The 16,062-nt window shown below is 30.6% G+C and overlaps 2 protein-coding genes across 2 annotated transcripts; one reads left to right on the top strand and one right to left on the bottom strand.

Moving 5' to 3' along the window:
* Nucleotides 1–11,906: 11,906 nt before the first annotated feature.
* On the top strand, nucleotides 11,907–12,685 carry LOC111681352. Its single transcript, XM_023443099.2, has 2 exons — nucleotides 11,907–12,010; nucleotides 12,181–12,685. Exons 1-2 carry the CDS (start codon nucleotides 11,999–12,001, stop codon nucleotides 12,556–12,558), a joined length of 390 nt encoding a protein of 129 aa, XP_023298867.2. The 5' UTR covers nucleotides 11,907–11,998; the 3' UTR covers nucleotides 12,559–12,685.
* A 5-nt stretch (nucleotides 12,686–12,690) lies between these two features.
* LOC111681325 (pupal cuticle protein G1A-like) lies at nucleotides 12,691–15,836 on the bottom strand. Its single transcript, XM_046953072.1, has 2 exons — nucleotides 15,746–15,836; nucleotides 12,691–13,189 (listed from the first exon to the last, which is right to left on the bottom strand). Exons 1-2 carry the CDS (start codon nucleotides 15,755–15,757, stop codon nucleotides 12,791–12,793), a joined length of 411 nt encoding a protein of 136 aa, XP_046809028.1. The 5' UTR covers nucleotides 15,758–15,836; the 3' UTR covers nucleotides 12,691–12,790.
* Between the last annotated feature and the right edge of the window lie 226 nt (nucleotides 15,837–16,062).

Genomic DNA, 16,062 nt, shown 5'->3' with positions numbered 1-16,062 from the left:
CAGTTCTAGTTCAGTTCTAGTTCAGTTCTAGTTCAGTTCTAGTTCAGTTCTAGTTCAGTTCTAGTTCAGTTCTAGTTCAGTTCTAGTTCTAGTTCAGTTCTAGTTTAGATTTGGCTCAGTCTTAAAACAGTTCCTTGCTATAATTCTAAAACAATATGGTGTAGGATTCCCAAAGTCCTCCTTAATCGAACATTCCTAATCATTGTTTCAAATCAATACATATTGCCTTTTGTCGGATCTAATTATTTTATTTTTTTCAGACTGCTGTGTTGTTTCTCTCAATACATCTGGGTAATTACACAAAATTAACAATTGTGCAGTATATCAATAATCAAGCATTAAGTAGATAGAGTCTGTAGTAAAATCAACAGCCAACATTTAAAAAAAGTACGTACCATTCTGTAACATTATGTGAAACTCTAAGCAAAGTATTTTTTTGTTTTAAAAATATTTTTTTATAAGTTGAAGTCCGTGTTTTATATTCTATTAAATTAGAAAAAAACATTTAGTTAAATATAGTTAATTTTTATTTTATTTGCGGTTAGTATGTCATGTTTCGTTCGATATTATTTATTTATAATTAAACAGGTGTGTCCCCATATAAAAACAAAACTGAAATGAAATTGTGTTACAATTACAATTCGTTAGGATTGATTCATTCATATTACAACCAGCCAGTCATTCACTTATTCATTTAAGTACAAATTTATTTTTTCTTTTTTTTATATAAAAAGTCTGTCGGTTTGACTGTTTGTCCCCAAATGCTTTGTTTTTATAGTTTTAAATAAATAATTTATTAAAAATATCAGTTTCAATTGTTGTTTGTTTGCATTAAAATTTTGCTTTATTTATTGTGTTTTACTTACAAATTAAGTTCTCAGGATTTGAATATAGAATATTAATTATTTTTATTTAATTGTGTGATTATATTGATACAAATTATAAAGATTTAATTGAAATTGACTGTCATAGTTTAAATGTATTAACAACAATTTGTAAATTATAATTATAACATGATATCAGACTTGGGGGGGTAATGATTGTATTTTCGATTACATTTACATTTGAATTAATTGTAATTAAAACTTTACCACTTACAATTACTTTTAATTGTAATTGAAGTTATGTCAATTACAAAGAGTTGAAATTGTGTTAGAAGTTTTTTCATATTACAATTACTTGTAACTGTTATTGAGTTTTCCCAATTACAATTACTTGTTATTGTAATTGACAAATTTCCAATTACAAGTACTTATAATTGTAACCAGTGAAACATTCTTGATATTATAAATTACAATTACAAGTAATCGTAATTGATAATTGGTCGATTAAACATTACAAGCTATTGTAATTGATCAAGTAATGAATTACTTTGTGTTATCACTTATTTCTGAAGTAAACCCTTCTGTAATTGAGAACAAAATTTTTATAATTGAAAACAATTTTCGATAGAGAATTCTTCTTTAATTGCTAAAAATTCTCTATAGAATGTTTTTCTGTAATTTCTTTAGATATTTCTTCTCTAATTGAAACCAGTTTTCTATAGAAAATTCTTCTCTGTTTGTTCTTAAAATATGTACTAATTTTTATAGAAAACTTTTCTCAAATTCTTAAGAAAATTTTTCTTAAAATGAGAACAATTTTCTAAAAAAAAATCTTCTAAATAAGAGCAAATTTCGATAGAAAATTTATAGAAAATTCTTCTATAGTTAAGTATAGTTTTAGTGGAAAATTCTTCTCTTTTTGTTCTTAATAAATAATTTAATTTTTATAAAAATTTCTTCCCAAACTTTATAGAAAATTCATTTCAAGATGAGGACAATTTTCTATAAGAAAAAACTCTCTTGATGAGTATAAAGTTCAATAGAAAATTCAACTAGAGAATAGTTGCGAATAAATTTCAGTAGAAAATTTTTCTCTAATTGAGAACAAATTTCTTTAGAAAATTCTTCTCCAATTAAGAACAAACTTTATAGCAAATTCTTCTCTAATTGATAACGAATTTCGATAGAAAATTATTTCTTAAAAAAAACTCTCTTGATGAGAATAAAGTTCAATGGAAAATTCTTCTCTAGTTGCGGATAAATTTCTTTAGAAAATTTTTCTCTAATTGAGAACAAAATTCTTTAGTTGAGAACAAATTTTTATAGAAAACTTTTCTCAAATTTAAAACAAATTTTTCTCTAATTGAAAAAAAAAAATTTTCTTCTCTAATTGAGAACATTTTTCTTTAAAAAATTCTACTAGAATAGAGAACAAATTTTTATAGAGATCTTTTCTTAAAATGAGAAAAAATTTTCAACTGAAATTTTTGTTCTTATTGAGAACAAATTCTTTAGCTTATGCTTCAATAATCTGATGGACTGCTTTAGACAAAAACTACTACAGGGAGTTCAGCGTACATGCTGCTTGGGTATAAGTGGTGCCATCTATACTACATTAAGCAAGGCTCTGGAAGCGTTGCTAGATATTCAACCCATCGGCGCTTACAGCCAAACGGCTCTTTACTTTAGGTGAACTGGACAAAAGTGGTTATAGGACACGTCATCAATGTATACTGGACACACTAGAAGGTTACACACAATCATCGTATGTGCCTGATCGTATACCAGACACAGAATATGTCGGAAACTTTGAAACGCTGATCCCAGATAGAATGTCTTGGTCAAGCGGAACATTAGAACAAATATCAGTAAGAATCCGTTGTTACACAGATGGCTCTAAATTGGAGGAAAATTTGGGGTTGGTGTTCTATATTAAAGATCCAGAAGCTGAAATATACCACGGTCTACCAAATCATAACACCAGCTTCCAGGCAGAAGTACGAGCAATAACAGAATGCGTTAATGGAGAAGCCAATTAGGGCGATATCATGAGATAGAACTAAATCTAAGACCGTATTAGATTGTTAGAAAGCTTTAATTAAATACTCTTCCAGAGGTAAGGTTCCTATCATATGAGTACCAGCTTACTTGGGAGTAGTCGGTAACGAAAGAGCGAATGTAATAGCTTTAAAGGGAAGGGAGCTCGAGGCAGTTATATTGACAAACGCAAAATCATTCAACGCAACAAGAGCTAAACTAAAAATATGGGTGAGAGAATCTCATAAGACCTCTTGGAATAATGAAATAGTGGGTAGAACCACGAAAATACTATGGAATGACCCTGATGAGAGCAAGACGAAAAATCTCCTCAAAATGAGCAAGTCTGAAGTTAGTATGATAGTACATATTCTGAGTGGACACACAGGATTACGAGCACATTAATGCAAAATTGGACGTGCAGATTCAGACGTATGTAGAGCATGTGGAGAGTATAGTGAATCTCTGGAGCACTTTATTCCGGAAATAACATTCCTGACTAACACTGATTGGAAGATTCTTAGGAATTACGTTCAGGAAACTGAGTTTCTGAACACTGAAAAATAATTCATCCAATTCCCTTTTTTTCTCATGATAAGAAGCGCACAACAAGCCCGTTTGTGGTCTAGGTGTATTTCTTGGACCTATATATGTCCAAACCTATTTATGTACAAACTAACACAATCAAGTCAATATTTGACACAATATTATGACACCTTTTAATAAACATAATTTACAAACCATATACAATTTTTACAACATTAGCTACAAATGACTATTAAAACTATTTTCCATGAAGATCGCCATACATATAAAAAATGTATTTCAAACTATTGCTCTACAAAATGACAGACCTAGACGTATAAATTAAACAGAAAAACGTCATAATTTGTAAGATTTATGTTGTCTTCGCCAAATAAAATGTTATAAATCATGGAAAATTAAAAACAAACTGAGGAATTGTGTGTAGGTGCCACATGACAAGTTGGCAATAAACAGGCCTTTTATGGAGGGGGAGCATGAATGCATGAAGTAATGAAAACAATATGGAATGTAAGTGGTTAAAAGTGGCATTCACACACTAATAATAAAATGTTATTTACAAAAATCTACACACTTCAACCAAAAAAAAAAACAAGTAAGAATTTTATATTCGGCTGTGCCGAATCTTATATACCCTTCACCATAATGTGTTAAAAGAACAGTCAGTACGATTTTATTACAAAAAAATAAAAAAAACCTATTGCAAAACGGTAAGGTACCAAAAAATCCGCTTTTTCGGGTTCTCACTTAATGCATAGACTTTACATACTTAATTTCACGTTTCTAGGTTCAATGTTATAGAAATTTCAAAAAAATGCCTTATGAAGAACGAAAAAGTACCAAAAAGCCCCCTTTTATGGGTTCCCACTTAATCCAGGCTCTACATAATTAATTTCATGTTTCTAATTTCAATATTATAGAAATTTCAAAAAGTACCTTTTGTAGAACGAAAAAGTACTTAAAAGTCCCCTTTTTATGTGTTCTCGTCTAATCCGGTCTCTACATACTTAAATTTATGTTTATAAGTTTATTATAATAGAAAATCCAAAAAGTACCTTTTGAAAAACGAAAAAGCACCAAAAAGTTACCTTTTATGGGTTCTCATCTAATTCCGAATTAACGTACTAAATTTCATGTCCCTTGGTTTAATATTATAGAATATTCCAAAAGTTTCTTTTGAAATTCTCACCTAATTCAGACTCTACTTACTTAATTTCATATTTCTAGGTTCAATATTAGAAAAATTCTCAAAAGTACCTTTTAAAAACAAAAAAAAAAAGTACCAAAAAGTTCCCTTTTATGGTTTCTAACTTAAGCCAGGCTCCACATATTTATTTTCATGTTTCTAGCCAATAACAACACACTTGTGCTGCTCTCGCTCTGCTACTCTTGCTCTGCTGCTCTTGCTCTACTGCTCTCGCTCTGCCTTGTTTTTATAAACAAGAGTACAATAACAAAATTTACCGTATGATTTTGTATTTTGTTTTTGTTTTTTGCAATTTCTGTTTGAGCATGAATAAAAAAATTCAATTTTTGATGAAATTTTCAGAGCTTGTCTCGGAGTTTTGCTCATATCTCAGTTATTTATGGACCGATTTTGCTGATTTTAAATAGCGATCTTCCCGAAAGCATGTCTAACAGTATTATTGAAGATTCGGATCTCGCCGATATCTGGGGTCCTCTAAAAACTGATTTCAACAAACATACAGACAGACAGACGGACAGACAGACAAAGGGCATAGCTTAATCGACTGCGCTATCTTTAAGGATTCAGAATATATATACTTTTTGACGTCAGAAAATTATATTATAAAAATTACAAACGGAATGATAAACTTATATATACCCTTCTCACGAAGGTGAAGGGTATAACAAAAGTGCAATTGTTTATCTCAAGTATCTTAAAGTAATAAAAGTTGTTACCGTTGAAAAATATGTAAGAATTCAGACAATTGTTATAGAGATTATAAATTAAAGCAAACGAAATTGTATTTAGTGGAAAATTTATGTCACAAACACACAAAACCGAAAATCATTTCAATTTGACATACCAAATTTGTTAGTTTTCAACTTTAGTAGCAGCAGCAGAAGTAGTAGCAATAGTAGTAGATCAACTCAAACTAGCATTGATATATAAAAACAATATCGGCAAATGTTGCTGACGCTAGAGAATTGTATTTTGTGTTGACAACACAAGCTACTGCAGCAGGTGCCATTTGTGGTAAATTATTGTAGCAATAAATGTTAATAATTAATTGGAAAATGGTTTTTCTATTAGTTTTTAAATGTTCGAAATTGAAAAATGTTAATTATGTTGTTCTCATGTTCGGTTGTGTGCAAAAGATTGTGATGATTTTTTTTTATAAAAAACATTTCATGATTTGATTTTGTTAGCGGAATTTTGGTAAAAGTCATTTATTGATTCTATTACAAAATCTTATCGTTTATCTTATCGGGCATGGCCGACCATATGATACCCTATTTTAAAACCCATTATAGATTTTGTCATTCCGTATGTAACACATAAAAATATTGATCATATAATCATAGATCATAGACCTGGATCTTTATTAAATTTTAAGATGATCTAGCCATGTCTGTCCATCTGTCATAGAGTCCAAACGAAAAGATCTAGATAGTTGAAATTTTCTACAACATTTCTTATAGGAAAGGTTTGTTAGGTATTAAAAATTGGCAATATCGGTCAACGCATAGCCCCCATACAAATGCACCCCCCTACTTTCAACTGCTTTAACAGTCAAAACAGATCTAGCCATGTCTGTCCGTCTGTCTGTTACAAGCATGGTAGAGTCCAAACTAAAAGAGCTAGATAGTTAAAATTTTCTGCAAATATTTCTTATAGGAAAACCCCCATACAAATGACCCCCAAATGAACAGTCAAAGCTGCATGTATAGCGATGAAGTTTGACATAAATATGTCTTATATGAGTCAAATTTTTCCTCCCACATATGTATATGGAACCCTCAAAAAATTACTTTAACGCCCATCACTGACTTAAAAATACTAGTTTAACGTTGAAATTCTATATATTTAAGTTGATTGCGAGCAAAAATCAATAAGGAAACTGTGAAGGACATCTGGGACTACCTCCTTAAAATTTCATAATAACCACAAATCCTCCGCAGAATTTTTTGACCAATTTTCAGGAATTCTTAGATTAGATCTACCAATTCCATATATTGTGGTATCCCAGCCTCACCTTAAAACTCCATAATGACACTAAATCCTCTCTAGATCTATACTATTACCAATATAGTAAATTAGTTGTTTTTTTATTTTGAAAATATTTCAGAAATATTTGATATATAATTTTTTTGACAAATTAGAACATTTTGACTGTTAATTGGTTAACAGTACACTGTTAACTTCAAAAATAGCTATGTTTAAGAATTTGGTTTGCATCTTTACTAGTTAACTTTTTCGCGTATACGGGACACCGGGACAATATTTTTTTTACATATTCTAAAGAAAAATAAGTTAGTTTTTAGAATTTGATGTCACTACAGGCGATATCCTTCAAAAACACTTTTTCCAAAATAAAATGTGTTGCGAAGTCATATCCATAAAAAGTCTAGCGGTTTAGCTTTGTCCTTTCACGCACAAATTTAAATTTGAATTTTGACGATCGCTCCACAATTAGCCGAATATTACACTCTTACTTGTTTAACTTGATTACGAAATATTTAGCAAATTGTTGACAAAAAAGGAAATTTTGTAAAAGAGAAGTAATCTAGTTATCATTTTCTGAAGAGATTTTAGTATCACGGGATGGGCTTAAATGAGGAACCTTGCGTCAAAAGAAGATTTATCAAAATACCTGCAGAATTGCGACATGTAGCGTGCGCACCAGAATTACATGGACTGAGTAAAAGACGGACAGACAGACAGACTTGTGGCCTCATATGGATACCTGCTGTTCTAACTTTCTTCTTGGTCTCTATAGACTACAATTAGGTAAAATTGTATCGAGTGTAACTGGCGAAGGAAATTTGGAAACCATGCTAGCCGTTCAATGATTTCAGTAGAAGTTAACAAAAAATATCATAAAAGTATCATAGAAGACCAATTACTAAATTTAATTGAATTATGTTCAAATTTACGACATATAGTTTGATTACAAGGTTTACAAGCCCTCTTCGGGGATTCAGTTCTATGAGGTCTAGGTGAAATAATAGACTGATCTTAACCAAAAGGCTATGTCCCTAGGACAATAGAAGATCATGTACCAAATTTCATTAAATTACCTTCAAAATTGCTTTGATTACTAGGACAGACTGACGGACATAACTGAATCGATTCAGAAAATGATTCTAAGCCGGTTGGTATTCTTTAAGCACAAACCAAATATATCATTTCCACTTAAGTGGTGTCCTTCCCATGACAATCGGTTCTTCGTACCGGAACGACTCGGAGTTCAACGACCAACGACTGAGGATTGTCAATCCAGCCACAACGACTTTACACGAGGCGCTGCTACAACAACAACCACAACTTAAGTGGTGTAGGGTATAAAGAGATTTTTACAGGAGGCCTCATAGGAGAGTATATGTAACTATCGGCCTATCGTTATAAATGTTAGTAGCAGAATTAACGTCTACTTCAAAGTTTTTATGCTAAATTTAATCGTGTTATTAGTGTTTATAAGGGAATTTTGACCTTCAAGTGATTTTCTGTAGGAAAGTTTGTATGGCGGCTGGGGACAAATGCGGACCGATCGTTAAAAAATCGCAAGTGTCATTTAAAGTTCTATAAAATTAAGTTTTGTCGATTTCTGTTGACATAACAAAACTTTTAACTTAATTATTAGCCTAATAGCCCCATTTGGGGGTACGGTTGTATAGGGGCTAGGCGAAATAATGTTCCGATTTCAAACGTTTTCAATGGGCTTCGTTCTTGGGCTAAAAAGCATTTGTTCCAAATTTTATCCAATTATCTTAAATTTTGCAACCTGTACCTTGCGCACAAGGTTTAGAACCAGACGGACGGAAGGACGAACGGTCGGACGGATGGACTTTGCTTAATTGACTCAGAAAACGATTATAAGCCGATTGGTATACTTTAAGATGTGTATAAAACTAACAGTTTTGTATGTTACAAACATCAGCACAAACCCAAACCCCCACTAAAGTGGTGTAGGGTAGAAATATTACGGAATTAAGGAAAACCTAAATTAAATGCATTATTATGTAAAAATTAATCAAAATTTTTAACATACTGATTGGTGTAGTTTATCATATGGTCGACCATGTCCGAAAACCTATTTTTTTAAATCCGAATATTAAGATACCAATAATTCTATCAAACATATAAGTTTACTTTTACTTACATATAAAATTCCAACTTGATATGCTTCAACTCAAACTCACCTGAAATGAAAGAAAACTAATTTAAATAATTTTTTTTTACTTTTTGAAAAAATAAAGAAAATTTTGTTTAAATTTTGTAAAATTAATTTAAATTTAATAGTTATTAGTCAAATATTTTTAAAAAAAAGAGTTTCTTTTAAAATCAATCTACAAAACAAAAGACTTAAGACACAAACTTGATTGTCAGTTTCGATAAAAGAAATAAAGTTTTAAGTTTGAACAACCATACAAAAAAGCTTTTCTTAACAGATCAAGTTAACATTAACAGTGACTTAAAGCTTTAGCTAGATATGTTGCTTATAAAAAACGCCTTAATTTATACTTTTCCTTAGAAAAAAACCAAAGAAATAAGAATTTATTTTAAAGTTAAAAAGAAACAGAATTTAAAAAAAAAAATAAATTCTAATTTTAAACAAATTTTTTTCTAAAAAATGTTTTAAGCTATTGTTAGTTTTTTATAACAGTTATTCATAAAATTATTATTATCTTTTACACCAATTAACACAGAAAATGATAACGACAAAAATAATAAGTGTCTGAAAATTTTTGGAACAATTAAAACTAACAAGAATAATAAAATTTTTTATTTAAAATATAAAAATAAAACAAAAATGCCATAAAAGACAATGTCATGAGAATAGCATTAAAAATTCATATAAAAATGAATTGTTTTACGGTTTCATGTCTTTTTTTTTAGTTACGGTTGTGTTTTGTTTTAATGCCACAAAAAGACAAAAAAAACTTAAATTAAAGCTTGTTACATGTTAATTAGTGGCTTGTATTATTTAAATATATAGCCAACCGTACTAAGTAGTAGTGACACTTGAAATTTTATTTTGAATGAGTGTTGAGAAGGTCAAGATTAAAGTTTCAAATAAAAAGGGAATAAGATTATATAAAAATAATACATAAAATATGTAACTGATCGGCTGACATTATTTTAGAATGCTTAAGAACGTTCTTACTAAGCAAAAATTAAGCTTGAATTTATTACTAGAGCTTTCACAGTTCCAACTTAGTTAGTTAGTTGCTCTTATCAAACTTGTGATAGATCAACTGAAGATCAAAAATAAATTAAGCTTTTAAAGCTTAATTTTTATAAAAAGTTTAAAAGCACTTTCTGATCTTTGAGTTCTAATTAATGTTTTTTGAACTCAATAAGAAGAAAGCTTTTTCTCACTTAATTGAAACATAAATATTCCTTTTAAGAGCTATATATTTCATTAAAAATGTATAATAAATCAAAAAATTCGCCAAAAGTTTTAATATTATGCAAATTTGAAGTTTTCAAAATTTTGCATAAAAATTGCACAAAAAACTTTCGCACATTTCAAATTTGCTTAACTAGCTGTTAACCCCTCAATTATGTAATTTCCAACGCTAGATAAACCTAATTTATCATAACACAAAAAACAACAATAAAAATAATTTATATGTTTTTCATAAAAAAGAAATAAGTATTAATCCAACGGATTAAGTAAAGACACACACAAATCAAATTAAAGAAAAAGCCCAAAACCAAAATATACAATTTTAACTAAAACCAATAATTTGTAAACCATTAAACAGAAAACCTTAATAATACTCAAATAAGTGTTAAAGTTAGATTAGAAACTATTAATAAACAATCTAACAAAATTTACAGAAAAAAATTAAGAAAAACAAAAGCTTTAAACACCACTTAATAAACGTATAATAGATGAAAATCTATTCATTCATTTAATTTTTCTTGACTTTATGACTCATTTAAATAAGTTTAAATTTAATAAAAATTTTTTCATTTTTTTTGTTTAAACAAATTAACATAATAGGGTTATTAATGTACAAAACAAAATTAAAGCTTTTAACATCAGATTTGAATTTGTTTAAAACCAGGAAATCTTAAAACATTAAATATGTATAACAAAAACAACAAAATAAATATTGTAATATTTATTTTCCTTAGGCAATATTGATAGAGCAGGGGTTCAACACCAATAAACAGTTTAGAGCAAGAAAATATATTATATACAGGCTGTACACGAAATAATTTTAACGGTAAAGGAAAATTTAATGCTTTATACTTTATACTTTATACTCTATACTTTATACTTTATACTTTATACTTTATACTTTATACTTTATACTTTATACTTTATACTTTATACTTTATACTTTATACTTTATACTTTATACTTTATACTTTATACTTTATACTTTATACTTTATACTTTATACTTTATACTTTATACTTTATACTTTATACTTTATACTTTATACTTTATACTTTATACTTTATACTTTATACTTTATACTTTATACTTTATATTTTTTTCGTGCTCTGCCTTTAAGATGCGGTCGATAAAGCGCCAATTTGATTTATTGAAAATTTTTGAATATTTTGTCTGCATTCAAAGGAAAATGGGTGTGCGAAAGTTATGGCAGAAATTAAGGTAGTAAAGTTTTTTGTTATTGCTGTTAATAATAATACTGTTGTTATTAATATTAACAATGGCCCATATTAGAGAAACAGCAAAAACAACAATAGATAACATGATCTATAAACAAGACAAACTAATGGACGGACCAAGTGGCAAACAAATATGTACATATGTATGTAAACTTGGTCAGTAATGCCAAATGGTTTTAAAAGTTTTTGCTGCCGTTGGTCGTTTTCATTTTTTTGTGACTGTCAGCAGCAGACAATGGGCAACAACAGGAAAAATTAATGGTGGGAGTAAAAACAACAAAAACAACAAACAAAAGCCAAATCAACAGAAAAATATTTCAAACGCCCAAAATGCTTCAATACTACATAGATAGGTACATACAATACATTCATTCATTCAAAGATGGCTAAGAAATGTGTCTAACTTGTGCTATGTACGTATACTTGTTGATCATTTGAAGTTAACTGAAATATTTCTGGGGGAATTTGATGTAGTTTTGTTATGCTTTTTTGTGAAAATGTACTCAAGTGGAGCGTAGATTTAATGCAAATTAGTTATGAACTAATTGGTAAATTTTTTTTTTTTTTGAAAAATCTTAAAATTCTGTTAGTTTGTTATACATTAGTTTTTTCTTAAGAAATGAAGATGGGTCAAGCAGACGTAAAACATATAAAAAGTTTCGGTAGTTTACATTTCAAATCAGTTCAGAGTTAACATCTAAACTTAACACGGTAGTTCAATTTAGTCGTGAGGCAAATCAAAATAATCAAAAGGAAAATGTTGAAAATTGTAAGAAAAACAAAGTGAAACCAAGTTAATAACTTATTAAAAATAAAAGTGAAAATCTAAAACGGAATTTTAAAAAGTGAAAATATTATAAGATTTCTGGAACGCAAAACTTTACATTCATTAAGGATTAATGAAATATTTTAAAAGATTCTTCCTTCCTACATTTTCAGATCATTCTCTGTGTCTCTGTCATTAGCGTTGTCAAGGCTCGTCCTGGCTATTTGCCCACTGCCGTTGCAGTGCCCACCTATCAACATTATGCCTATGAACCCACTGTAGTGGGTCACACTGTAACCCATTTGCCAACGGCCATTTCACATCAGAGTCAAACAATTGTACATGAAAAACGTCCCTACCTCAAGCCCATTGTAGGTTATCAACCAGCCGAAGCTTATGTTAAAGCACATTATCTACCAGCCTCCACAAAATATGTAGCAGCTGCACCTTTAGCTTATGCTCCTGTAACATATACAACTGATCTGTATCCAACAGGTTGGGATACAGGTTTGACATACAGCAAAGGCTGGAATGGTTGGCCTCTTAAGTAAATAGATAAGTGCAAGCAAGCAAAGATTAAAGAATTGTATATTGTTAAACTCTAAAAAAAACCTATGAAATATATAAATAATAAAAACAAACTAAAAATAAATAAATAAAAAAACTTAAAAATTTTAATAAAATGTTTTGAATTTATTTCATCGTAACAATAGATTTAATCGTTTAATACTGTTTTTAATACAAAATATTTATTAGTTCTTTTCCTTGCTATTCGAACTCCATTTACCATTGCGAGTAGTGAGAGCCATAGCTGGGAGCATAGGATTTTAATACGGTTCCAGCACTGTAACTATGCAAAAGTGGAGCTTCATGAGCATAAGTTTTATATACTGGAGCTGAACCATAACTGCTGTGTACAACTGGGGTAGCAATTGTTTTGACCACAGGAGAAACATAAGTAGTCTTTAGAACAGGAGCTACAATTGGTTCAACATAATGAGCTGAGGAGTGAACCTGTGAGATAGATTGATGAGAAACGGCGGTGGGTATAGATTTAACAACCGAACCAACACTAACAAGAGCTGGTTCTTGAATGTAGGTGGGAGAAGAGTACAATATCGGTGATGAGCCCAAATAACCGGGACGGGCAGCGGTCACAGCGAAAAGAGCAGCAAGGACAAACTAAGAAATGAGAAATTTATTAATTAATTATTTAAAAATGTAATTTAAAGGTAAATAATGTTCCAAAAACTTCTATAAATTGTTCTTGAACTTGCAAATTTTGGTGCTTTTAGCTAGGGTTGCCAGATTAGTCTTTTCGCCTGAAACTTTATGCTAAGCATTTGGATTTCATAGCTTAATTGCCGCTAACGCATTTAGCTTTTAAGGTACTAAGATTTTCGAATATAAACTACGAGTCCCTATTTAGCGGATCGGGGGTGGTGATGCGTAATTTGGTTTCTTCCAGATAACGTTTAGCTTGAGTTGAAAGATAGAGAAGATTTTCCAATACCTGAGTATCTAGAATTCCGGTTGACCAAAACTGGATACGAAGGTGTTCGTTCCCCTTTAACAAAAACACACTTATAAAATGAAAGCGAAACTTAAGGTCCACTACCTTCATGACTTCTTAATCAAAGACTTGGAATACAAGACAGCTTTCGAGGATAAAGAAATAAGTTACGATCCAGGGTTAAAATAACTTAAAAAAAAAACTACTACAAAGATGGGTATCTTTGCTTTCAGAGCGAACCATGGGCAAAGGCGGTGAATGAGCTGTAAACTACTTCATCCTTTAAATAAAGGTGAGTGTTTAGAATGTGAAATCTCTTAAGAGGATACCAAATCGCAAAAAATAAATAGGATTATACCTCAATATATATTACAAAGAGGTTCAGATCTCTCGGTGAGGTAAAAACTGAGAACAATCCTATGAAGAAAAAGAACTATCTCTCTTTCAATAAACAGTCGTAGCCAAGACATACGTCACTCACTCAAATGAAATCTTAATTCAGAATCCCGCGGAAAACATATTCTGAAGACCAGCAATCGGTGATTGTAGAGCAGTTGAACATATGACGTCCCCCCCCACCTTCAAAAGAAGAAAGAAGCACCTAAAGTATGAAAAAGGAAAGCTTTCAACTTCAAAGTCAAAGTCGCCAAGGCACTGGAACAAACTCTGCTATGCAGTATACGATCATAATAATTCGACAGGCAAAATACCAGTAGAACTGTTAAAGATTAGTCAAATACCAATAGGTAGCGTTAGCAGCAGCGTGTTCAGCATGGGTGTGATATTGATGACGTTGGCATCTCATCAATCTGCTGACATATTAAAGAATACCTTAGACAATATTCCTCCTCTCTGGAACGGCTATAAGCTAGGACTGATTAAGAAGAAAGATCCTCCGGTGCTCTCAAAAATGTTGAACTGATCGTGAAGACATGCATATACCAGTAGGACTGTAAAAAATTGTTCAAAAACCTATAGGGAGCGTTAGCAGCAGCGATTTCAGCATATGTGTGATGTTGGCTTAGATGACGTTGGCATCTCATCAATATGCTGCCATCTTAAAGAACTTGTTTGACAATATTCCTCCTGTCTGGGAATGTTATATGCTGGGAAGAGGGATCCTGCTAATGATCGCATGTTGAATATTCTTGAAAGCAAAAGTGCTGAACTGATCGTGAAGAGATATACTTGTGTATGTTCTTAAACAGGAAAGTGGAACTTGAGAGCACTATTCCTTCTCCCTGGGAGGACTCTTAGTTGGGACTGATTAAGAAGAAGGATTTTCCGGTGCTCTAAAGTTCAATGCGTAAACAAAAGGATGAAAGTTCAATGCATAAACAAAAGGATGATTAATGACAGCATATTAAGAACTCTTCGAAGCCAAAATGCTGAACTGATCGTGAAGATATGATATATGTTTACACAAGAAAGGAACATTATTTCGCACCTGCTCCACCAAGCGACTCTTCTAAACTGGGACTGATCAAGAAGACAAATCCTTTGTTCCCGAAATCCAATGCGTTAACAAAAGGATGCGGCAGTAAATTGACTAATGATTGTATATTAAGAACTATTGGAAGCTAAAATGCTGAACTGACCTGACTGAGGAAATTGTGTATAATTACACAGGAAACATAAGGATACACTTCTTGAAATAGGTATCCAACGGAATTCCATAGCTAGTCATGCGTAGAAAGCGATCGCAGTCTACAGAATATGTCGGGAACTATAAAGGTAAAGTGATCCATCATCAAACGGAGCGTATCATGTGTTTGGTAAATAAACTTTGTATCATATGGGTACTAGGACCGACTCGGGAATAATTGACAAAAATGTACATGTTTTAAGAGAAGGGGACGCGAACGAGCAAAACAGTTCGAAGCAACTTATGTCCTGGAAACAAAGATTCTAGAGTCTTTAACTGTTTTGCTTTTTCAGGGTTTTTTAATGTTTTTATAATTATTTGAATTCTAGTTCCACCAAAAAGTCTTTAAACAAGTCGGAAGAAAGATGGCAAATTTCAAACACAGCTGTTTTTGAACAGACGTTACCAGGTTAAACAGATGTTGTCCATTACACACATTCTAGAACTAGTCACTTCATTACACTCATTCTAGAACTAGTCGCTTATGAAGAAATTGTAATAATTTTTCTGGACTTTTTATTATTTTATTAATTTTTTAATTTATTTTCTTTTTTCGCACTATTTAAAACACAACACTCACCAATTTGTACATTTTGTTTTTTTAGATAAATTAAAAAAAATATATATATTTTCAATAAAAACTTTGTTGTATTCTTAAAGAATAACTTTGCTTGATTGATAACTTTTAGTAAAATAGTTCCAGCTTATATAGTTTAAAACTAAATAGAGGAATACACATAAAACTTTAATGGACCCTTTCAAAAAAAAATCACAACAAACAACATTAAAACATGTGTTATGATGGTTTAACTTAACAGCAAATATGTTAAGTTTAACCGGCAGTAAAAAATTAAAAAAAAAAATAAAATAATTAAACTTGAAATAAAACTGATTAAA

This window comes from Lucilia cuprina, chromosome 5 (genome assembly GCF_022045245.1).
Source record: "Lucilia cuprina isolate Lc7/37 chromosome 5, ASM2204524v1, whole genome shotgun sequence".
In the NCBI taxonomy this organism is placed as follows: Eukaryota; Metazoa; Arthropoda; class Insecta; order Diptera; family Calliphoridae; genus Lucilia; species Lucilia cuprina.
Note: the sequence above shows the minus strand (reverse complement) of the source record. Positions and strands in the feature narration are given on the sequence as shown.